General features: G+C 37.2%; 1 protein-coding gene across 29 annotated transcripts in view; it reads right to left on the reverse strand.

The window, feature by feature from the left end:
• NEB (nebulin) overlaps positions 1 to 23983 on the reverse strand; it is a 222045-nt gene that overhangs the window by 96071 nt on the left and 101991 nt on the right. For all 29 annotated transcript variants that reach the window (XM_043576703.1, XM_043576705.1, XM_043576679.1 and 26 more), the window contains 17 exons: positions 23721 to 23828; positions 22321 to 22632; positions 20529 to 20732; positions 19957 to 20061; positions 18890 to 18997; positions 17306 to 17617; positions 15092 to 15295; positions 13437 to 13541; positions 13187 to 13294; positions 12485 to 12796; positions 11564 to 11767; positions 10124 to 10228; positions 5026 to 5133; positions 3325 to 3636; positions 2315 to 2518; positions 1479 to 1583; positions 782 to 889 (listed from right to left, as the gene is read on the reverse strand). In XM_043576703.1, the coding sequence (XP_043432638.1) occupies positions 782 to 889; positions 1479 to 1583; positions 2315 to 2518; positions 3325 to 3636; positions 5026 to 5133; positions 10124 to 10228; positions 11564 to 11767; positions 12485 to 12796; positions 13187 to 13294; positions 13437 to 13541; positions 15092 to 15295; positions 17306 to 17617; positions 18890 to 18997; positions 19957 to 20061; positions 20529 to 20732; positions 22321 to 22632; positions 23721 to 23828 (3024 nt within the window). The remainder of the gene's footprint in view (positions 1 to 781; positions 890 to 1478; positions 1584 to 2314; positions 2519 to 3324; positions 3637 to 5025; positions 5134 to 10123; positions 10229 to 11563; positions 11768 to 12484; positions 12797 to 13186; positions 13295 to 13436; positions 13542 to 15091; positions 15296 to 17305; positions 17618 to 18889; positions 18998 to 19956; positions 20062 to 20528; positions 20733 to 22320; positions 22633 to 23720; positions 23829 to 23983) is intronic.

Genomic DNA, 23983 nt, shown 5'->3' on the forward strand with positions numbered 1-23983 from the left:
GTCACTATCTACTGCCTTCACAGGTGTTTTGCCACAATCAAGTACTATCAGTACTTCATACTTTAGTCTATCAACTAGATTCTTTGTTTAAATAAATTTAAAGTGTGAACTTTAAAATATTTTTGTTCTAAAATTTATCATTCTATGTAAATGGGGAAAATTAATACTTTTCTAGCACACATTAAATCATAACTTTTTAAAAATGCTTATCCATCAACTGCATAAAATTATTACAGGAACAACTTATGTATGCTGCACTTCAAGAGACAACAGAATTCTGGGGCTCCTGGGTGGCTCAGTCAGTTGAGCCTCGAACTTCGGGCTCAGGTCATGATCTCACAGTTTGTGAGCTAGAGCCCTACATTGGGCTTGCTGCTGTCAGCACACAGCCCACTTCAGATCCTCTGTCCCCCTCTCTTTCTGCCCCTCCCCTGCTTGCATTCTCTCAAAAATAAACATTAAAAAAAACCCTCAGAATTACTTTTATCCATTGAATTTTTATAACTGCTTGTAAATTAAATAATATTGACAAGATGCTGAAAAGAAAATAAAAATCTGTTCTTAAACATAAGAAGAGCCAAGCCCTGATGCAAAAGCATCACCAAACTGTTGTAAAAGTTATTCCTGAATTTGAGATGTTAAAACAAGACACTTAATCACGATGATCTCTATTCTACTTAAGTATAATTCCTTCGCAAATAAGTTAAAGATTAGACAAGTATTAATTTCTCGTGTGTTGTCTGTTAGCGTTGGTTAAGTCTGTGAAAGGAGTAGCTCTTACATCACTGGCGATATCCCTGGAAGCTCTGGCGTGCTGAATTGGAATGGCATCTTCTCGCAGGTCATAACCCGTCATCTTGACGTCTTCCCACGCTTGCTTATATTGTTTCTGCAAATGGAGATTGCAATGCCACAGTTAATCTGAAGAGGGAGCCACTGAGTCAGCATTACTGATGTGTTTAAGAGAATATGTTAAGTTACGCTGAAAATTAGTCTCCCCTTAAGATTTATAAAATAGGCTGGTTTCATACTGAAATTAAGTGCCAGTAGATTTTTAATGAATTAATTAAAATTCATTTTTTTAAATAAAGTAATTTAGGAGACAGTAAATCATGTGAAAATGAGAAAATATATATATATCATTTTGCTTTAAGAGGAAAAATCAATGATGGGCCACTACAAAGAGAACCAAATATTACTATACTTGCATGTATATGTTTTTATATTGTTTTTGGTGAAACTAGTGCATTTTTCCTTCCAAAAAAGATAAGGACACACATCTCTATTTATAAACACATGCATACACATACGAGTGCATTTGCATGTGTGTGTGCACACAGAGCACTTATCGTTAAAGACTAGAAATAAAAGGAATGGTAGGGAAATGCCTTTTGCTTAACTCCCTCTGGAGCGTATCAATTTAAGTTTCAGTTAGGCCAAAAATACTGTGTAAAGCAAATGGATGTATAGTTCCTTACATCACTGATCTGCATGGCATTGATTTTGGACTGCAGCATCACTGGAGTGTCAGCCGGCACATTCACATTTGCCTTCTCTCTTTCCCAGGCATCACGATACAATGGCTGGTAAAAATGAAAAACAAAGGGTGGGTGATAAGTAAATAAGTCCATTACTACGTGAATAAATTATAGGTACAGTTAAAGGTTCTCCTTGGATGATCTCAGGTAAAAACATAGATCACATTTTGTTTTCATTGCGTTTTTATTTAAAAGATGCCAGTAGTGACTTCAACAAGAATATATTCTTGTGTGATATGATATAAATAGAAAATGAGTCAGAAACCTGGTAGTAAAATGATCCTTTCCCATTAATTCACATGTAATTACCAGGCAGGTAAACCCACAATGCAGGTAACTATGAAAATCCACATTGCTAATCAAGTTCTGGCTTTCTTGGCCCAAATAACTATGATAATATCTAATATTGGGGCCACCCCCCTGGACTTTTCAACTTACCTCATGATTAAAAATAAAAAGGTGGCAGTGATCATGGTATTAACTGGTGGACTTGTATTACAAGCAAGACCTCAAAATGTATTCAAAGTGTGTTATCAGAGTCTGTGGGGTATGAAGATGTCTACCACACTTATGTTAACCAAAGAGTTATCTAAATAAATGAAATGTGGATACTGTTAATTGATCGACTGTATGAAATTCTATCTGGATACATAATTGTTCAAGGTTCTAATGCTGGCATTAGCAATTTAAAGTTCACAATTAGAGACTTCTAATTAATTAAAGTTCACAATTGAGACTTCTCCACTATGTCTGAATGTATCATCAACCCGGCTTACCTCACTGATTTGTACAGCATTGATCTTTGCCTGGATGACCTCAGGGGTATCAACAATGCTGGTAAATTTGAGGGCCTCAGGCCTTATACGATACAGCCTCTCATTCAGGAGATTCTGGGCATTCTTCACTCTCATCACTTCCACAGAACCCTCTGGCAACCATCCTATACCCTTCATCCATTCCAGGTCTGATTTGTACACGTTCTACATGAAGGAGAGAACCACAGAAGGCAGAAGAGTCAAATCTTCCCACAAGAACACAATGCCAGGGGGCCACACACTACCTCTAATCAACTGGGTGGCTAATCCCATGAAACAGAAGGATCAACACTAATTGTTAATATTTGGGTGTTACATCCCGGGCACACATTTCTGGGAGAAGTTCACCATATCCTACAGGAATTGGAACAGGACTGACAAATGACACTTGTAGAATGACAGATAGCAATGGCGCTTGATTTTGTTTTTATATAAGGTTGAGCTTCTGTGCTCACCATTTGAAATCTGCCATTTTGGTACTACTAGAATAACATCTGTAGGAATTTGGGAGAAAAAGGTCTTTAGATGCATATATAATGAGGAAAAAATATATACTTTTACTTATATACACCTCTCTCTATAAATATGAATATATATATATATATACATATTTTTCCTATATGTGTCAGAGGAACTTAAAATCTAACATTTCCTTAAGTTCACATTTGTTTCTGAAATTTAGATATCTGATTGTACAACTGTAATGGGTTGAAACAACTGGGACTGAAATTTTGTATCTAATTACATAGAATGAGAGGGTGATTTTTTTTTTTTGTCTTAATAAGGCCTTGCTACATGAAAAGGAATCCTCTGTAAGATAGAGAATGTTCAAAATAACTCTACTACCATGAAAGGTACAGATTAAGTTAGGCTCTATTACGATTACCACTTAAATTATGTCCCTAGGGAACACACTGTGATGATATACAGAGACAAATATCTCCCCAAGAGTCTGCTGATAATATACGCACATCGCTCTGCAGTTCGTAGGCCTTCTTAGCCTGGATCACATCATTCTGATCTGGCAAACATGTCCACTGGTGCAGATAATTGCGATAATCAACATCGCTAACCAGGACCTGGCATTTCTTGGCCTGAACAATCGACATCATGTCCAATGGCGTATTGTGAATTCCTTTAGACTTCTCATAAGCTTTCTTGTATTCTCTGTCACTCTGGATCTTGGCAGCATGTATAGACCAGACCAATTTGGGGTCATCTTGTAGGGTGCGGAAACCCACATGGTGGCCCAATTGCTTACGGTATCCTTCTTTGTATTTGTACTAAAGTTGTGAAAAAACAGACCAAAAAATATGAAAATAATGTAGTAAGAGGACTTTTCATTAAATGTTTTCAGAATATTTTCCCTGCCTTAATGTAAATTGGCTCAACGTTGGCAGTCATTACATATTTCAGTAAGGAAATAGGGCTATTTTTGGTAGTTTCATACAGAATATGAGTAAATCAGGAGGGAAGTAGCATGGTGAATGAGAGTAATTATAAAAAATTATAGCTAACATTTACTGAGGAATTACTAAATGCCCAATACTATTATGAGTGCTTCAAATGTATAGGTTGATTCTTGTGAAATTGCTGAATTTTTTAGTTAAAATAGTTGAGTAGTAGCAACTATCATCTCAATCTTCACAACATCTCTGTGAAGTGGATACTATTATTATCACACATTTCAGATGTGGAATATAAGACAGTAGGTGTAATCATGGTCCCCAAGGTTTCCTGGAAAGTGGGATGTTAAGTCAGATCATCCCCCAAGAGCACTGAGAGTACCTCAGTAGGAAAAAGTCATTTGTGTGATTTTGGAGACAGATAAAGCAAAAGGTGCATATTTCAGGAATGGAAAGCAAGGTCATTGGTGTGAATCAGATGACAACAAAAGGCCTGTAGACAAGAGTTTCCATCTTGTCCACACTTGTCCTAAGTTTCTTAGGACTAGAGTAAGATAGCATCTGTTTCTTTTCTATATTTGGATAACATAGAAAAGTTTGGATAAAAGGGAGAGAAAGAGAACTGGGAATAAGGCAGATACTATAGATTGGCTATTGTGTTTAGAGTTAAAATTGAAAAATAAGAAGGAACAGGTAGATGTGGGAGATAAAAAATAGAGCACAACCCAGAGAAAGAGCACAGGGTTGCTTAAAGATTTGGAGCTGGGAGTGGGGGTAAGGGGCTTGGTAGGATAATTATTTTAAGTTTTTAAATTACTATTAAATAAATTTCACAAGGTTACTGAGAGCATTATACATAAACCTTCAGTATAAAATCTTATATATAAGGTGCGATTTCAGTCTTAAGTCTCATGTGAAATTTTCACCTGTTATCTACATTTATAGATAATGTCATAAATATTTGGGGGATAAAATGATACTGGTCAACAATCAGATGTAATGAATTCTCCCAAGAATTCTGCATAGTCTCTTTGTGTTATTTTACATCCACTCAGAAACAACTTAGAAATCATTTATACATATACCTCATCTATACTAACCTTAATGTGCTTCATTCCATTTTAATGGTTTTAAATAGGGTAAGTCTTTAGTGCAAAAAAAAAATGCAATTGTTTGCATAGATTTTTTAAACCCCCCAAATTCTTGAAAAATACTCTCCCTATTTGTTGTAAGAAGAAAAAAAACCACAAGGAAATAAAACCGTACCTCACTGGCAATATCCCTGGAGGCTTTGGCCTGTTTGATTTCAATGGCGTCTGCTCTTAAGTCATAGCCTTTCTGTTTGGCCTCATTCCAGTCTTTTTGGTAAAGATTCTATTGAGGATAAACACAGGTTTGTTTACAAGAATTGAAAATAAGTGAATATATTCAAAGTACTCAAAATAAGATTCGTAAGACATAATGTAAATAAAGACAGCATAAGACAAAACATTTTTTTTTAATTTAATTTAATTTTTATTTTTATTATTTATTTTTTTTTTTTTAAATATGAAATTTATTATCAAATTGGTTTCCATACAACACCCAGTGCTCATCCCAACCGGTGTCCTCCTCAATACCCATCACCCACCCTCCACTCCCTCCCACCCCCATCAACCCTCAGTTTGTTCTCAGTTTTTAAGAGTCCCTTATGTTTTGGCTCCCTCCCTCTCTAACCTCTTTTTTTTTTTCCTTCCCCTCCCCCATGGTCTTCTGTTAAGTTTCTTAGGATCCACATAAGAGTGAAAACATACGGTATCTGTCTTTCTCTGTATGACTTATTTCACTTAGCATCACACTCTCCAGTTCCATCCACATTGCGACAAAAGGCCAGGTTTCATTCTTTCTCATTGCCACGTAATATTCCATTGTGTATATAAACCACAATTTCTTTATCCACTTATCAGTTGATGGACATTTAGGCTCTTTCCATAATTTGGCTATTGTTGAAAGTGCTGCTATAAACATTGGGGTACAAGTGCCCCTATGCATCAGCACTCCCGTATCCCTTGGGTAAATTCCTAGCAGTGCTATTGCTGGGTCATAGGGTAGGTCTATTTTTAATTTTCTGAGGAACCTCCACACTGTTTTCCAGAGTGGCTGCACCAATTTGCATTCCCACCAACAATGCAAGAGGGTTCCCGTTTCTTCACATCCTCTCCAACATCTATAGTCTCCTGATTTGTTCATTTTGGCCACTCTGACTGGCGTGAGGTGATATCTGAGTGTGGTTTTGATTTGTATTTCCCTGATGAGCAGCAACGTTGAGCATCTTTTCATGTGCCTGTTGGCCATTTGGATGTCTTCTTTGGAAAAGTGTCTATTCATGTCTTCTGCTCATTTCTTCACTGGGTTATTTGTTTTTCGGGTGTGGAGTTTGGTGAGCTCTTTATAGATTTTGGATACTAGCCCTTTGTCCGATATGTCATTTGCAAATATCTTTTCCCATTCCGTTGGTTGCCTTTTAGTTTTGTTGATTGTTTCCTTTGCAGTGCAGAAGCTTTTTATCTTCATGAGATCCCAATTGTTCATTTTTGCTTTTTATTCCCTTGCCTTTGGGGATGTGTCAAGTAAGAAATTGCTGCGGCTGAGGTCAGAGAGGATTTTCCCTGCTTTCTCCTGTAAGGTTTTGATGGTTTCCTTTCTCTCATTCAGGTCCTTCATCCATTTTGAGTTTATTTTTGTGAATGGTGTGAGAAAGTGGTCTAGTTTTATTCTTCTGCATGTTGCTGTCCAGTTTTCCCAGCACCATTTGTTAAAGAGATTGTTTTTCCATTGGATATTCTTTCCTGCTTTGTTGAAGATTAGTTGGCCATACTTTTGTGGATCTAATTCTGGGGTTTCTATTCTATTCCATTGGTCTATGTGTCTGTTTTTGTGCCAATACCATGCTGTCTTGATGATGACAGCTTTGTAGTAGAGGCTAAAGTCTGGGATTGTGATGCCTCCTGCTTTTGGTCTTCTTCCTCAAAATTACTTTGGCTATTCGGGGCCTTCTGTGGTTTGATACAAATTTTAGGATTGCTTGTTCTAGCTTCGAGAAGAATGCTGGTGCAATTTTGATTGGGATTGCCTTGAATGTGTAGATAGCTTTGGGTAGTATTTACATTTTGACAATATTTATTCTTCCAATCCATGAGCACGGAATGGTTTTCCATTTCTTTATATCTTCTTCAATTTCCTTCATAAGCTTTCTATAGTTTTCAGCATCCAGATCTTTTACATTTTTGGTTAGGTTTATTCCTAGGTATTTTATGCTTCTTGGTGCAGTTGTGAATGGGATCCATTTCTTTATTTGTCTTTCTGTTGGTTCATTATTAGCATATAAGAATACAACTGATTTCTGTACATTGATTTTGTATCCTGTAACTTTGCTGAATTCATGTATCAGTTCTAGCAGACTTTTGGTGGAGTCTATTGAGTTTTCCATGTATAATATCCTGTCATCTGCAAAAAGTGAAAGCTTGACTTCATCATCGCCAATTTTGATGCTTTCGATTTCCTTTTGTTGTCTGATTGCTGATGCTAGCACTTCCAACACTATGTTAAACAACAGCAGTGAGAGTGGACATCCCTGTCGTGTTCCTGATTTCAGGGAGAAAGCTCTCAGTTTTCCCCCCTTGAGGATGATATTAACTGTGGGCTTTTCATAAATGGCTTTTACGACATTTAAGTATGTTCCTTCTATCCCGACTTTCTCGAGGGTTTTTATTAAGATGCTGAATTTTGTCAAATGCTTTATCTGCATCGATTGACAGGATTGTATGGTTCTTATCTTTTCTTTTATTAATGTGATGTATCACATTGATTGATTTGCTAATATTGAACCAGCCCTGCAGCCCAGGAATGAATCCCACTTGATCATGGTGTATAATTCTTTTTATATGCTGTTGAATTCGATTTGCTAGTATTTTATTGAGAATTTTTGCATCCATATTCATCAGGGATATTGGCCTGTAGTTCTCTTTTTTTGCTGGGTCTCTGTCTGGTTTAGGAACCAAAGTAATGCTGGCTTCATAGAATGAGTCTGGAAGTTTTCCTTCCCTGTTTTTTGGAACAGCTTGATAAGGATAGGTATTATCTCTCCTTTAAATGTCTGGTAGAATTCCCCTGGGAAGCCATCTGGCCCTGGACTCTTATTTGTTGGGAGATTTTTGATAACTGATTCAATTTCTTCACTGGTTATGGGTCTGTCCAAGTTTTCTATTTCTTCCTGTTTGAGTTTTGGAAGTGTGCGGGTGCTTAGGAATTTGTCCATTTCTTCTAGGTTGTCCAGTTTGTTGGCATATAATTCTTCATAGTATTCCCTGATGATTGCTTGTATTTCTGAGGGATTGGTTGTAATAATTCCATTTTCATTCATGATTTTATCTATTTGGGTCATCTCCCTTTTCTTTTTGAGAAGCCTAGCTAGAGGTTTATCAATTTTATTTTTTCAAAAAACCAACTCTTGGTTTCGTTGATCTGCTCTACAGTTTTTTTAGATTCTATATTGTTTATTTCTGCTCTGATCTTTATTATTTCTCTTCTTCTGCTGGATTTAGGCTGTCTTTGCTGCTCTGCTTCTATTTCCTTTAGGTGTGCTGTTAGATTTTGTATTTGGCAGTTTTCTTGTTTCTTGAGATAGACCTGGATTGCAATGTATTTTCCTCTCAGGACTGCCTTTGCTGTGTCCCAAAGAGCTTGGATTGTTGTATTTTCATTTTCATTTGTCTCCATATATTTTTCAATTTCTTCTCTAATTGCCTGGTTGACCCATTCATTCTTTAGTAGGGTGTTCTTTAACCTCCATGCTTTTGGAGGTTTTCCAGACTTTTTCGTGCGGTTGATATCAAGTTTCATAGCATTGTGGTCTGAAAGTATGCATGGTATGATCTCAATTCTTTTATACTTATGAAGGGCTGTTTTGTGACCCAGTATGTGATCGATCTTGGAGAATGTTCCATGTGCACTCGAGAAGAAAGTATATTCTGTTGCTTTGGAATGCAGAGTTCTAAATATATCTGTCAAGTCCATCTGATCCAATGTATCATTCAGGGCCCTTGTTTCTTTATTGATCCTGTATCTAGATGATCTATCCATTGTTGTAAGTGGAGTATTAAAGTTCCCTGCAATTACCACATTCTTATCAATAAAGTTGCTTATGTTTGTGATTGTTTTATATATTTGGGGGCTCCCATATTCAGCACATAGACATTTATAATTGTTAGCTCTTCCTGATGGATAGACCCTGTAATTATTATGTAATGCCCTTCTGCATCTCTTGTTACAGCCTTTAATTTAAAGTCTAGTTTGTCTGATATAAGTATGGCTACTCCAGCTTTCTTTTGAGTTCTACTAGCATGATAGATAGTTCTCCATCCCCCTCACTTTCAATCTGAAGGTGTCCTCAGGTCTAAAATGAGTCTCTTGTAGACAGCAAGTAGATGGGTCTTGTTTTTTTTATCCATTCTGATACCCTATGTCTTTTGGTTGGAGCATTTAGTCCATTTACATTCAGTGTTATTATAGAAAGATATGGGTTTAGAGTCATTGTGATGTCTAAAACAGACATTTCTGAATTCTTCTGGTGGTTGGCCATTTACTTTATGGAGTGTAGGATACTTCTGACTAAAATTTTAAAGCTAAACATCTAGGTCTACTAACTTTGAATATTTGTCTTCATCACAATACGGTACACATCTGAAAATACCCACCACGCAATACATGAAAACTAAGAACCAACTGTGAAGCTAGAAAACCTTCATCAAGGTATCATGTAAGACCTGGTAAGACTTTTCTCCCCTAATATTTCCCTTTGACTTTTCATAAGTCCCTGCTAAAGGAATGGGACATAGATATTTAAGCACATCTTATTCTTTGGGTATAATTAAAAATTATCTTTTGGCTTTTCTAATGGCTTTGAAATATCAAGCAAGAAAGTTCTGGATCAATAAAAAAAAGCTATAAAGACAAAAGAGACTAGTACCTCATTCTCCCTCATGTAAGAGAAATTTAACTAGGAAATTTCATTCTTCTCGATTAATATACGATGAGACTGAGCTATGGACATTGGATATAGGACAATGCTTTTAACGTTGAAAGGAGGAATCCAGTAGGATTCAGATATCCCAACTCTTGTAGTCCTGGGACCCACCCCTGTATTTAACATTTAAAAGAGAGAATTGCCATTCATAATGCATTGGGAATGGTACTAAAGAGAAAATGTCTAGCACCAAAAACTGTACACATTTCTAAGATAGGTAATTTGTCCATTATGCCACACTCTACACACTGACATATACTGTCCTATAAAGACATTTACACTTCATATTTATGCTCTTACATTGCTGATTTGCAGGGCATTAATATGAGCCTGCAGCATGACTGGCATGTCAGAAGGAATGGTGATGTTGGTTTTATCTCTATTCCATGCTTCTTGATATAGTTTCTGTGGAGAGAAGGGAAGTATTAATTTAATACAGTGATAAAAAGTAGATATCTGAAACATTAAGCCTTAAAAACCTGGAAAAATGTTTTTAATGTTTATGATGGTTAATTTTATGTGTTAACTTAGCTAGGCCACAGTACCCAGATATTTGGTCAGACTTTTTTTTTTTTAATGTTTGTTTATTTTTGAGAGAGAGAGAGAGAGAGAGAGAGAGAGAGAGAGAGAGAGAGAGACAAAGCATGAGCTGAAGAGGGGCAGAGAGAGAGAGGGAGACACAGAATCTGCAGCAGGCTCGAGAGGTCAGCACAGAGCCTGATGTGGGGCTCAATCCCACAAACCATGAGATCATGACTTGAGCTGAAGTCGGTCACTTAACTGAGCCGCCCAGGCACCCCTGGTCAGACTTTTTATAGATGTTTCTGTGAAGGTATTTTTTTTTTAGAAGAGATTAACATTTTTATCAGTAGGCTTTGGTAGAGTACCCTCTGTAATGTGGATGGGGCTTGTCCAATCAGCTGAAGCCGTTAATAGAAAAAATACTGACGTCCGCAGAGCAAGAAGGAAATCTGTCAGCAGACTACCTTTGTACTTGAACTGCAACTCTTCCCTAGGTCTCCAGCCTATTCTGCAGACCATAGATTTGCCAGCCTCCATAATCATATGGCCCAATTCCATAAATCTCTCTTCGTGTGTGTGTGTGTGTGTGTGTGTGTGTGTGTGTGTATGTGTGTATACACAGATATAGGCTACAGAACTATCTACATATCTCTCATAAACATATATATGCACACATATATACATATATCTATACCTATACATATCTATATCTCCTATTGGCTCTGTTTCTCTGGAGAACCATGGCTAATACAATGTTATACCATTTAAAATGCAGCATTATGCTACAGATTTTTTTTAATGTTTATTATTTTTTGAGAAAGAGAGAGCATGAGTAGGGGGGTACAGAGAGAGAGAGAGAGAGAGAGAGAGAGGGCAGAGGATCCAGAGTGGGTTCTGTGCTGACAGCAGAGAGCCTGATGTGGGGCTGGAACTCACAAACTGTGAGTTCATGACCTGAGCCGAAGTCAGGTGCTTAAATGACTGAGCCCCCTGGACACCCCAATATGCTACAGGCTTTAGTATTTGATAGGTGTTAAAGAAATATTTGTTCTAATTTGCATCTATCTTTACCAAACTAGTCTTTACCAAACTAGCAGATTCTTAGAGTTGCTCTTGTTAGTAAGTCTTCCAAGAGGAACAGGCCACTTGCTCTGTTTGGGTGGCATCATCTGAAAACAGTCCCACAAAAGGAATGCTTGGTAACAGGATGGTTCTTACCTCACTTATTTGCAGAGAATTGGCTTTGGCCAGGACAACATCTGGAGTGTCAGCAATGCTAGTGAATTTCAAGGCTTCTGGCCGTGTTTTATAAAGTCTTTCATTCACCAGGTCTTGAGCATTCCTCACCCTTTTCATTTCTACCGAGCCTTCTGGCATCCAGCCGATGCCACGTAGCCACTCCAGATCTGACTTATATACACTCTACAAAGATGTTAGGCAGAAATTAGGTTCCACGGTTAGACACACCATCTCATAATTGAAAAATAAAGTACATGGGATTGAGGGGTTGATGAGCATAGTAGATGATATTCAAAAAAAGTAGGATCTGAGATTTATAGGACTCCAGGGTTTTAATATCAATGATAGAGTAATTTGTAAAAGCAGAATTATATACACTAGCTGTGAAGGGAATAAAATCATAATGCTGAGTTTCATGATAATTATTTGATATTTCCAAAAAATTATAGAACTGAAAAAATTTTTAAAGGAAATTTTGTTGAATCTCATTCCGTTTTAATCCTGTAATAACTGACTGAAGGAAATTTTGTTTAATGTTTTAGCTATAGCACAATAGTGGTAATTATTTCAAAAATATTCAGATAATTTATGTTTATCTGCAATATATTTTCATTGCCAGAAAGTATAAATGACATGAAGAAAACAGTCTGGAACCTAGGTCACAGAATAAAAGACCTGGTGTAAGTAGGGCTCTTCATCTATACTCTTTGATTCCTATGACATAACTCCTGAAGATGGATTATGTATTAAACAATGTGAGTGGTGTTCTCCTGGGGCTGTGCAGTGCACACTCTATGACTCTATCTGTCCATGGTGGGGTCTACCCATAGGGAAACTGCCTGGACAATTAATAAAGCTAAGTCCTCTCCTTCCATCTTTCCCAAAGTTTGTGTTACGTACATCACTCTGCAGTTCATAGGCCTTCTTTGCTTGGATAATGTCGTTTTGATCGGGTAAACATGTCCAGTGATGCAGGTAATTTCGATAATCAATGTCACTGACCAAAGTCTGACATTGCTTGGCCATCACGATGCCTAACATGTCCACTGGGCTGGAGAACTTGGTCTTCCACTTTTGGAATTCCTTTTTGTACTCCCTTTCACTTTGAATCTTCCCTGCATGTATGGCACACATAATCCTGGGGTCATCTTCTACGCTCTGGGCTCCAATGTGGTGGCCCTTTTGTCTCTCATATGCTTCTTTGTATTTGTACTACAATGAAAGAAATATCAGTTTAGAAACCAAGTTTGAAGACTGTATACACGCTGACTACAGAAAACATGAACATCCGCAAGCAAACGGATAAGAATTTCATATTGCAAACATTTTGGCATCTCTGAATAATTTTAAATTCTTTACACTATCATAAGCAAAAGTGTAGTATATTCATATATCTTCATTGGTGAAGCCCTTCCCTGAGCAACTCTAGCTACAACTCCAAACTGTACTATTCTTCTCTGTGACAACAAACGGAAAACGTCTTACAAAGTAAGAAGCAGGAGTGGGGATATGTGTGGAAATAATTGCGAAATGTGGCCCACCAGCAGCACAGTGGCTGTTCAGCAATGTAAGTCCAGAGGGGGTAAGATGGAGGGCACTTACATCACTGGCAATGTCCCTTGAGGCCTTGGCCCTTTTGATGGAAATAGCATCAGCCCTCAGATCATAGTCCTTCATCTTTGATTCATCCCATCCCTTGGTGTAAAGTTTCTGGGTGGAGGAGGATACACAACAGAAAAAGAAAATTGTTTCAGAAAGTTAATAGGTCAATTCCAGACAGGAAAAGTGTAAGGTGGAAAAGTATTGTGAGGAATCCTAGAAAGGCTTAAAAGACAATCAGGAAATCTCTTACTTGGCTAATATTGGCAGAGTTGCTCTTGGCCAGTAGGATTTCTGGGGTGTCCGGCATCACGTGGATGGAGGACTTGTCAGCATTCCAAGCCTCTGTATATAAATGCTATGGGGGAAAAGGAGTAAGAACCTCTGTTAGTGCCCAGGTATTACAGTTGTTTTCAAATTTAACACATTTTACTGTAGAAAAGCCTTTTTAAGGCTATTTGGAGGCGAGGGAAGCAAAAGGGTAGTGGGGAGAGTGAAACATGACAATATTTAAACTGCCATATGACAGCTTCATAGCTAATTTGAAGCTATATAGTGGTCTTAATTATTAATTATTTTTTTCCGTGAATCTCACCCTTACTCATATGACCTCCAAGGATGGAGCCTGCCTATAGAATTATGATGCAGCAGAAAGCCATTAACACAGAGTTAATCCCAAATTCAAGCCTAACTCCACTATGTCCAAGCTGTGTAATCTTGTGAAAGGTACATAATGCCTCATATTCCTCATTTCTAAGAGCTGGATAATCATTTTTACTGAGTGCTTTTTGGTGTTTTTTAAACCTATTTTTTTTTAAGTTTATTTCTTTATTTTGAGACAGAGAGAGAGCTGGGGAGGAGCAGAGACAGAGGGAGAGAGAGAGAATCCAAAGCAGACTCCTCACTGTCGGGAACTGTGAGATCATGACCTGAGCTGAAATCAAAAGTCAGATGCTTAACCAACTGAGACACCTAGGTGCCCTTACTAAGTGCGTTTTGAAGATTAACCATAACATATGTAAAGTGTCTGAGTCATAGTAGGCACTCAAAAGATTTTACAGTGTTTCCTATTGTTATTATTACTGTGGTTGCTGTGATGGGTATGGTATAAAATAGAATTCCTGGAGTTTTAGTACTTCAAGCTTTGGAGTTCACTGAGAGTCAATTTCATATTCTGCACTGAGCACCCAATCTCACTACCCTGAATGTCTGGAAGATGTCCAGGCAGGTGTGGAAGAATTCAGGTACATTAAATTCAACCTAAAATGTGCACATTAAAGACCCATCCATTGGATAAAGAATGATCCCAGTATCAATAAATAGATTGCTAGAACTCTGAAAAAAAAAAAGTGATTATTTATCTTATGTAATGATACTGAAACAGCAGTAGCAGCTCACTTCTCAAAGAGGTTCTCACTTCCACAACCTAATACGGAAGGGAAAACCAAGCAACTATTTTGAGTTGTTCACATTCAAAGAGTCAATGTGGTGCTGCTATAAACACTGTGTTTCCCAGACTTCAGAACAACATGCTAAAAGGCCATATATTCTTTGCAGGATAGATAAAGACAAGTCAATGGTTTGAGTCCGCTGTGCCTAGGAGAATGTACAGGGCAAAGCAATGTATGTGTGGATGTCTCCAGGTCACTGCTGAAATGAGTGTGTCCATTACTCCAGAGAAATTACCCCAGGGTCTGCTTCCTCATGCACACGGAGAATTAGGGGACACAGTGTTGAGAAGAACATGAAGGTCCAACTAGAAATCAAGCCGATGCTCTGTTGAAGACAGGCATGAGAATCAGGCCCATTACATCCCCCTTCTCTGGAAACTCTTCAGGGCATTTCTCACTTTATGAGCCAAATCCATGGAAGGTATGACTCAGGAAATGGAAACAATTGCATACTCACTTTGCTCATCGTCAGGGCATTATTCTTTGCCAGGACAATCTCTGGGGTGTCTGTAATGCATGTGAATTTGAGCTGGTCTGCAGGCTGGCGGTACTTCCTTTCACTCAGGATTTCTCCAGCTCTTTTCACCTTCTCGACTTCTACAGAGCCAATGGGCACCCATCCAATGCCTCTCAGCCACTCGAGATCAGACTTATAAATAGCCTGAAAATGAAATAATGTCAAATATTTATAGAAGTTACCTAGACAGCCTGGTGTCAGATCTTGAGTTAACATATACAGATAATGTATAATTCTGAATCTTACTTATATGAATTTCTGGGAAGACCCACAGGATTGACTTACTTTGGTGTAGAATGGCTAGCCAAACACTTTGTCCCTGAAGGCAGCTAATGTTTTCTAGTTTAAAGACTCATAAAATCTGTGCTCACTTTGGTAGCACATATACTACCAAACCATTTTAAGGAAATTAGTGACTGCCCCTGATAGAAAGTATTTATTCTCTGATTTGATTGCCTATACCTCCTTGTGCATCAATAATACTCTGTTAGAATACAGCTTGTTCCTGTCCCATTGGGCAGTGGCCTTCACAACCAGCCATATAACATAAAGATGAACACTACTGGTTGACTACATGTTGAATTAATGTGTTTTCTGGGGACAACAAAAAGGGCATCATTTGATTCTATATACATGCTTCTAAACAAAGAGTACACGTATTTTTACTCTTGTTTATCTTATCCTCAATTCCCTTTCTTGTGTTATAGTTCAAGAAGATATTTTATCCGTCTTTAATTTTTCTTCTTTGAATTTAAGTAATTGGCTGAAGGAGCATTTTTCTCATAAGTAAAGGTAACAATTCTTTTTGTTTGTAGGGCTCTTTGGGAAATTTCCTTTTTACAATGCCACTATTTTTATCAGTCTTTCGAAAGTGACAGTTGTCAGAGCCTGATCAAAAAAACAAGGAGCTACTATACCAATGAGGTAGCACTTGAGTCCCAAGGACAATCTACCGGCTGACAACAAAAGTGCCTCACGTATTTCTAGAGAGCTATTGTTTTCAGCTTCTTAGAAAAATTGTCTCAATTTGTACAATTCATTCTTAAACTTCCTTGCACAAATAACAGAACATTATCAGAAAAATGATAATACAATCAATTCATTTGGAAAATTAGGTTGTGTTAAACCAGCGATTCTGAACCTGGCATCAATGTACTTGAATAGAAAAACATACTATCTTTATTTTTATTAAACTCTAATTGAAATACAATATTTATTTTGATTATAAATATAGGCTATAGATCATAATAGCATTAATACTACATAAGACTTTGTCAACAATAAAAATCACAAATATTTTCATATCCTATTATGTTGTTGCAGACATCTTGAGATATTTATGCTCCTTCTTTGAAATTAAAGTAGTTCTTATACCCAGTGCTACATTTTTTAAGTCTTGAAAATCATGTCTATTCACTACATCATAGATTATGTTAAATATTTATGTTTTTATTTGAGAGAGAGAGAGAGAGAGAGAGAGAGAGAGAGACAGAACGAGAGGGCGCGCATAAATCTCAAGCAGGCTCTATGCTCAGTGCAGAGCCAGACATGGGGCTTGATTCCACGACCCAAGGATCACAACCTGAGTGGAAATCAAAGAGTCAGACACTCAATGGACTAAGCCACTCAGGTACCCAAAGTTTAATATTTTCATAACCATATTTCAATGTGATCAGTTTCTTCTGAAACATATATATGTTGCATTTTATGCATTTCATGACATTGTCTTGAGAAGTTGTCCATAGGTCTCACAGATGCCAAAAGATTCCATGCCATAAAAAAAGTTAGAACTCCTTTAAAAAATCTTTTAAATGTGCTGATGGGTCAGCACCAAGGAAGTTATCTGTCACATGGACCTTCCCTATCCCCCAAAGGAAAAAAAAGGTAATTAACCTAATTTGACCTCCTTCCCTTTCCCCTAAGGGAAGGTGACCTTGTCTGAAACAATCCTTTCCATTCTTTTGCTAATAACCTCCTTGCCTTTATCCTCCCCCCTATAAAAACTTTTTTTTTTTTTTCCTTACAACTCTGGAGTTACCCTCTACTTGCTGGATGGATTGATGCCCCATTAATGAATTGTTTAATAAAGGCATTTAGATTCAAGTTAAAATCAACAAAAATAAACACATGCTGATGAATATTAGGCCCACTCACATCACTCTGAAGGTCATATGCCTTCCGAGCCTGTATGACGTCATTTTGATCAGGCAGACAGATCCATTCATGTAGAGGATGTTTGTAGTCTATGTCGCTTACAAGGACCTGACACTTCTTGGCCAACACCAATCCCAGCATGTCCACTGGGCTGCTGAATTTGGTCTTCCACTTCTCAAAGTCCTTCTTGTACTCCCTGTCACTTTGGATCTTGGCCACATGGATGGACCACATTATCTTGGGGTCATCCTCAACATTTCGAGCCCCAATGTGATGGCCAAGCTGTTTGCGGTAGCCTTCCTTGTACTTGTACTAAAAAAAGAAAAGAGATATGAGTTTGATAAGAACATCTCATTTATAAAACATTTTATAGTTTCATACACACATTATTTCTTTTGATTTTTCCTTTCACTAGTGTGAGAGAGAAAGGCTAATATTATCAACCCCATTTTATAAAGTAGAAACCTGAAGCCTAGAGGAATTTTAGCTGATTTGTTCACGATCACATCACAAGTAGGTGACATTCAAGTAGAGAGCTTCTAGTTCTTAATATTTTTCCGTTCTATTAAACGATATTACCTACTTCACATTTGATTGCTTAACAAGGAAATGTAAAACATCTTGTACATTCTAAAAAAACATCTGCTTAAAGATGTGGCTTTTTCCTAAAAATGTATTAAGAATATTTTAGAATCTATCTTTTAGAATTTATACTGAATGTCCTGATCAAGAGAATGGGCTACATTTAGATGATCTCACCAGAAAATATCTCCCTGTTAGGTCACTGAACTTTCACCATGAAAGAGTCATGCCTTGGGTTACTGTTCCATACTTTTAGAATTCAAGAACAACATGTTATGATTCATCTTATCATAAGATGATCATAGTGTGGACTTTTCCAGCTGTTTTACAGCCAGAGAATGTTTTGATAATAGAAGGAATGAAGCCTAAGTCTAAGGCATGGAGCCCTCCCAGAAGAAGGAAAGCCTGGATTTGGGTCCTCAGGAGTCATGGTACAGAATAAGGGTGCCAGATACTCTCAGGAGATGTTTCGCATGAGAAGGAAAAGCTACAGAGAAGAGAACAAGCTTCTCTTCTCAATTTGTTCTTACAACCAGTTAGGGGCATCTTCAGAGTTACATCTCACTAAAAGTTACAAAGGATGAAACAAAACTCTAAAACACATCTGTCATCTAGTCTTCCTTTGATGCCAGAATGGATGGAAGTAGCAGGAAAGAACTCACATTTATATTGACTGATGTACATGTCCTTTCAATGTCTTCTACAAACATCCACAGCATTTGCTGCTCAACTTCTAAGGCTCAAAAATATGAACCCATTTTTAGGGTATATAAAACCCTCATTTTACAAGAAAATACCTCTAATCCCAACTGATTAACAGGTATCATCATGGACACATCATCTTGTGGTTTGCTTTGTTTTTATTGGCAACTTTGTACATGGTGGAATTACCAAATGAAATTGAGACTTGTAGGGACAACCAAAATTCTGGCAAGAAAAATTATAAGAGCTGCCATTTGGGAAAATCTCTAAGAAATGCCTCTTCCAAAAACATCAACTTACATCACTAGCGATATCTCTTGAGGCCTTGGCTGCCTGGATTGGGATGGCATCCAAACGCAAATCATAGCCTTCCTTCCTGGACTCTTCCAAAGCAAGTTTATAGAGTTTCTGTAGAAAAGAAAGTCATTAATCATTATTCCTTTCATTAAAAAATAAAGCAGGTTATTATTAAATTTTCCCTGTCCTCATTTAAACTATAGAAAGAAATCCATAAAATCAAATATTAGGTGGGTTTCTACAAAATTGCTTTGTAGGTGCCTAAGGATTTTAAGGCACATGTTCTAAACTTGGAGGTTTTATTAATTGGTAAGTTTAAAACACACACACATGCACACACACAAATTATCTTGGGGGGAGATCAGCCTGTGGTTGCCAAAATTTTGCTTTACCGAACAAGAATATGTAAAAAAAAAAATACTATTTACTATCACCATTATAATATAAAAGAAAACCATCTTAATACTAAACAAGGAGAAAGAATAAGGACATTATCTTCAAATTGAATATATTTGAATGTATGAAAAACTCAACATGTTATATATATTTTTTTATCATTTTGCTATGGACTATCATCACAGACCATGATCAATATGTAGAGCAGGGTTTCAAATAATCACCCTGATGAAAATACTAGTCCTGAGAGAGATGCCTAGAAAAATACTTGCAAAGAATTTGCTTAAAGGGTAATGCTTAAAGGGTAACCAGAGCATTACTGAAATAGCAGAATACCAGAGGGCATGACACCTCACTGGGTTCCAACAGTGCCTCCTAAATAGCTGTTTAATCAAATAATGGCTTGATACCCACACTGACCTGTAGGAGAAGACATCAGGAATGTAATTCCCATTGAAATATTTCTCCATAAGCATTCCATTCCCTGCTACCCTGTTGCTACAAGGCTGGCTACTTTGTGGACCTACCACACAGCCCGAAATTGAAGCAAGAGAGAACTCTATTCTACTGACGTTACTTTGGAGTGTGTATAAGTCAAACCATGTCACTTAGGAAACCGTTACAATAGTTCATTTTTGCCTTTCTGTTCATTATATGATCAATAGTTTACTCACATCACTGTAGTTTATTCGGTTGAGTTTGGCTAGCATGATTTCTGGGGTATCTGGCATGACATGGATTGTTTTCTTATCATTGTCCCAGGCTTCGGTATATAAGCGCTATGAAGAAAGAAATTAGAAAAATTATTTAGGCATTCAAAGATGCTTTTCTTTTGATATGTGTCAGTCACCTCTCCTCTATACGAAGTAGAAATAAAATTACTTAATTTGCATCAATTCCTACTTTTCATGTAGATAAATTACTATTTCCCAGAGTATTTAGCTTACTAGTTTACTATTTCATTGACTTGGTTGTTACTGTTTCTTATTAAAATTCTTTAGCAGTTCTGAAAAGTATAAATGGGTTGCAGTATTTAAAATCTGTAATTATGAAATAATTATAGTGCATAGTATTTTTAACAGCTTAATATTTTGAAGTATTAAGTAACTATGGTATTATAATGGAAAAATCATTTACAAAGGTATCATAAATCCTATAGGAATTATAGGAATGCTGTAACATGTCAGAATTTTTACCTTTTTCGATGGTAAATTCCTCTACCTAACAGTGAGGAATAAAAACTCACCTTACTCATGTTTATAGCATTGCTCTTTGCCAGCACCTGCTCTGGAGTGTCAGTTATGCTGGTAAATTTCAGGGTCTCTGGACGCTGACGGTAGATATTATCACTCAGTATCTCTGCGGCCCTCTTGGCTTTAACCACTTCCACGGAACCAATCGGAACCCAGCCAATGCCTTTCAACCATTCAAGGTCTGACTTATATAAATTCTGCAAATGAACAGATAGGAAACACATTTACTAATTAGAATTTTAGATTCATAGTCACAAAATGCCTATTAGGGAAATACAAAGTATTTGTGAACAAATAAAGCTCCCAGCATAGCTGATCACTCATTTAAAAGTATTATTGAATCCTGAGAATATTTTTTCCCCCTGAGCATTTTTTGGTACAGAGGATTATACCAATATGATAAAAGAACTTTTGTAAAATGTAGAAGACACCTGCCCTTGAGGGTAGTACATGATTTTTACACAGAAGTAGAGCTTCTCTAGCTCTGAAAAACGTGCTCTAACTGGGTGTTGTATGTAAGTGATGAACCACAGGAATCTACCCCAAAAACTAAGAGCACACTTCACACACTGTATGTTAGCCAATTTGACAATAAATTACATTAAATAAAAAAAATAAAAAAGAAAAATGTGCTCTAATAGCTCCCAGTAAGACCCCACACTCAGACCAATGCTGCTGCAGTCACAAAAACTCTTTTGCCTTTTTTTTTTTTTTTTTTTTTTTTTTTTCAACGTTTATTTATTTTTGGGACAGAGAGAGACAGAGCATGAACAGGCGAGGGGCAGAGAGAGAGGGAGACACAGAATCGGAAACAGGCTCCAGGCTCTGAGCCATCAGCCCAGAGCCCGACGCGGGGCTCGAACTCACGGACCGCGAGATCGTGACCTGGCTGAAGTCGGACGCTTAACCGACTGCGCCACCCAGGCGCCCCTCTTTTGCCTTTTTTAAAGGAAAAGAGGTGAAATTTAACTACAGTAATGAGTTTCAGCATATAGTAATGTTAACCTTTGCAAATCACGCTCTCACATTTTTAAAATGGAGATATAATTGACATGTAATATATTAGTTTCAAGTGTACCACACAATGATTTAGTATATGTATAGACTGTAAAATGATCACAGTAAGTCAACATCTATCACTACACATAGCTGCACTTCTGGTGTGTAAAAAGAACTTTAAAAAAAATCTTTATTTCCGCCTTCAAAATCACAAAATATCAAGTGTGTAATGTGGTGTTGTAAAGATAATATATATTTCTCTATTCATTTTATTTTACTATCACTAGTACATGGTAACTGTTAACAAGAATTAGACAATTGGTTTTGAAAAAGACAGTAATATATTAGTATTTCCCTGTCAGTAGGTAGAAAATATGAAATGTTTGTTAAAATGATTTAGTATAATATTCTTCTGTTCCCACTTTTTCCACCTCCCTCCATGCCAACATGTATTTCTTTCTCTTTAAGCCAAAAATATGCAGCTATATACTTCTGAGGACTAAGTTTCACCTAACTCATGCAAAGGAAGCCTGAATTACTAGGAAGAAATGTACCTATATATATAATTGATAATATATATTTTATTTCCTCTTTTACATATGACTTTGGGGGGAGAAAAACTGTGAAATAAACTGTAGTGCTTCCAATAGGAAACTCTTTTTAAACATTTAATGGTATATTGTTTAAAATATACAAATAAATTCCTGTCTCCTGGCACTAGTCAGAATTTAAGGACATGTTTCAGATCTTCTTTTAACATGCAGAACCAGCATCAGGGATACTCACATCACTCTGGAGGTCATAAGCTTTCCGGGCCTGGATGATGTCATTCTGGTCCGGCAGGCAGGTCCATTCATGCAGAGGATGTTTATAGTCCACGTCACTGACTAAGGTCTGACATTTCTTGGCCAGAACGATACCAAGCATGTCCACTGGGCTGCTGTATCTGGTCTTGTATTTCTCAAATTCTTTCTTGTACTCTCGGTCACTCTGCACTTTGGCGATGTGGAGAGACCACATTATCTTGGGGTCATCGTGTACTGCTCGGGCACCAATGTGGTGACCCAACTGCTTACGGTAAGCTTCTTTGTATTTGTACTGAAAGAGAAACCAGTAAATAAGGAGGGAGCACCAAGGGCTATTTCCTGTCATTCTTTTTGTGATGAGGCTTTTCTATGAAATCCTTAAGACGCTAGGGTACATTCAACATGTGCTGAGATGCTACACATTGGAAAACGCTTACTTCCAATGAAAAGGATGTTGTGCTCATTTGCACATTTCTACAGAATAATTCCACAATGATCACTTTATATGATGCTAAAAATCTTTTTTGATAAAAAGAGACTAAAAAGTGAACTTTGAGTGAGTTCAATTGTAGTGATAAACAGTGTCTCAGAAGTTGGTCATATGGGTGGACTCAAGTGAGATTTTCCTAATCTTTTTTCTAGGGCATTCTGAGAAATAATTTTCCTCTGCACAAATAGTCTGGGAGCAGTCGTTTAAAAATGGGTGAATTTTGTTGTTTGATAGGTTTAGAGTTTCAGTTTTGCAAGATGAAAAAGTTCTGGAAGTCTGTTGCTCAATAGTGCGAATACACTTAACATTGCTGAACTATGTACTTGAAAATGGTTAAGACAGTAAATTTTATATGTTTTTAAACCATGAAAAGCCTATAAAAATGGACAATTTCTACTATTCAGATTAATATTTAAGTTGTCCAGGAATCTGATATCTTCACTTTTAAGGTAAAGGAATATGCAGACATATCTTTTTTGCTATCCTATGTCCTTCCTCGAATCAGGAGGGAGAACTCCATTAAATCCCGCTCCTTTCCTGGCATCTTTGTCTTGAGTGTATCCTGAGGAGAGCTCATGAGGTTTTATGAGCTACTAGCTCAACATATGTCCATCTAGCCTTAATGAAGGTACCCAATCTTATTAAACAAAGACCAAAGGACAGGAATCAAAGGAACTACATTCCAGTTCAGACTTTGTCTCAATGATGCTTGTGATCTTGGGCAGGTTACCTACTGTCTCAAACCCTAATTTATTTGCCTGTACAGTGAAGGCAGTTAAGGTGGAAGACTACAGATCCATGGATGATGACTATAGAGACATCCATCTGTGTTTCCCTGCACAGAGGGCTGGCCTGTTGGTAGCAAAGGGAAGGACTTGTTCAGCACTTACATCACTGGCAATGTCTCGGGAGGCCTTGGCAGCCACAATGGGAATGGCATCACTTCTCAAGTCATAGCCTTCTTTCTTGGCTTCTTCCATGGCCTGGCGATAGAAGTTCTGAGGAAAGAAGTAGCAACATTCATTCATTCATTCGTTCATATATATATATATATATAATATATATATATTAAATAATATATATATTATTTATTTTGAGAGAGAGAGAGAGAGTGCACAAGCAGGGGAAGGGCAGAGAGAGGGGAGAGAGAGAA

This window comes from Prionailurus bengalensis, chromosome C1, assembly GCF_016509475.1.
Source record: "Prionailurus bengalensis isolate Pbe53 chromosome C1, Fcat_Pben_1.1_paternal_pri, whole genome shotgun sequence".
Taxonomy (NCBI): Eukaryota; Metazoa; Chordata; class Mammalia; order Carnivora; family Felidae; genus Prionailurus; species Prionailurus bengalensis.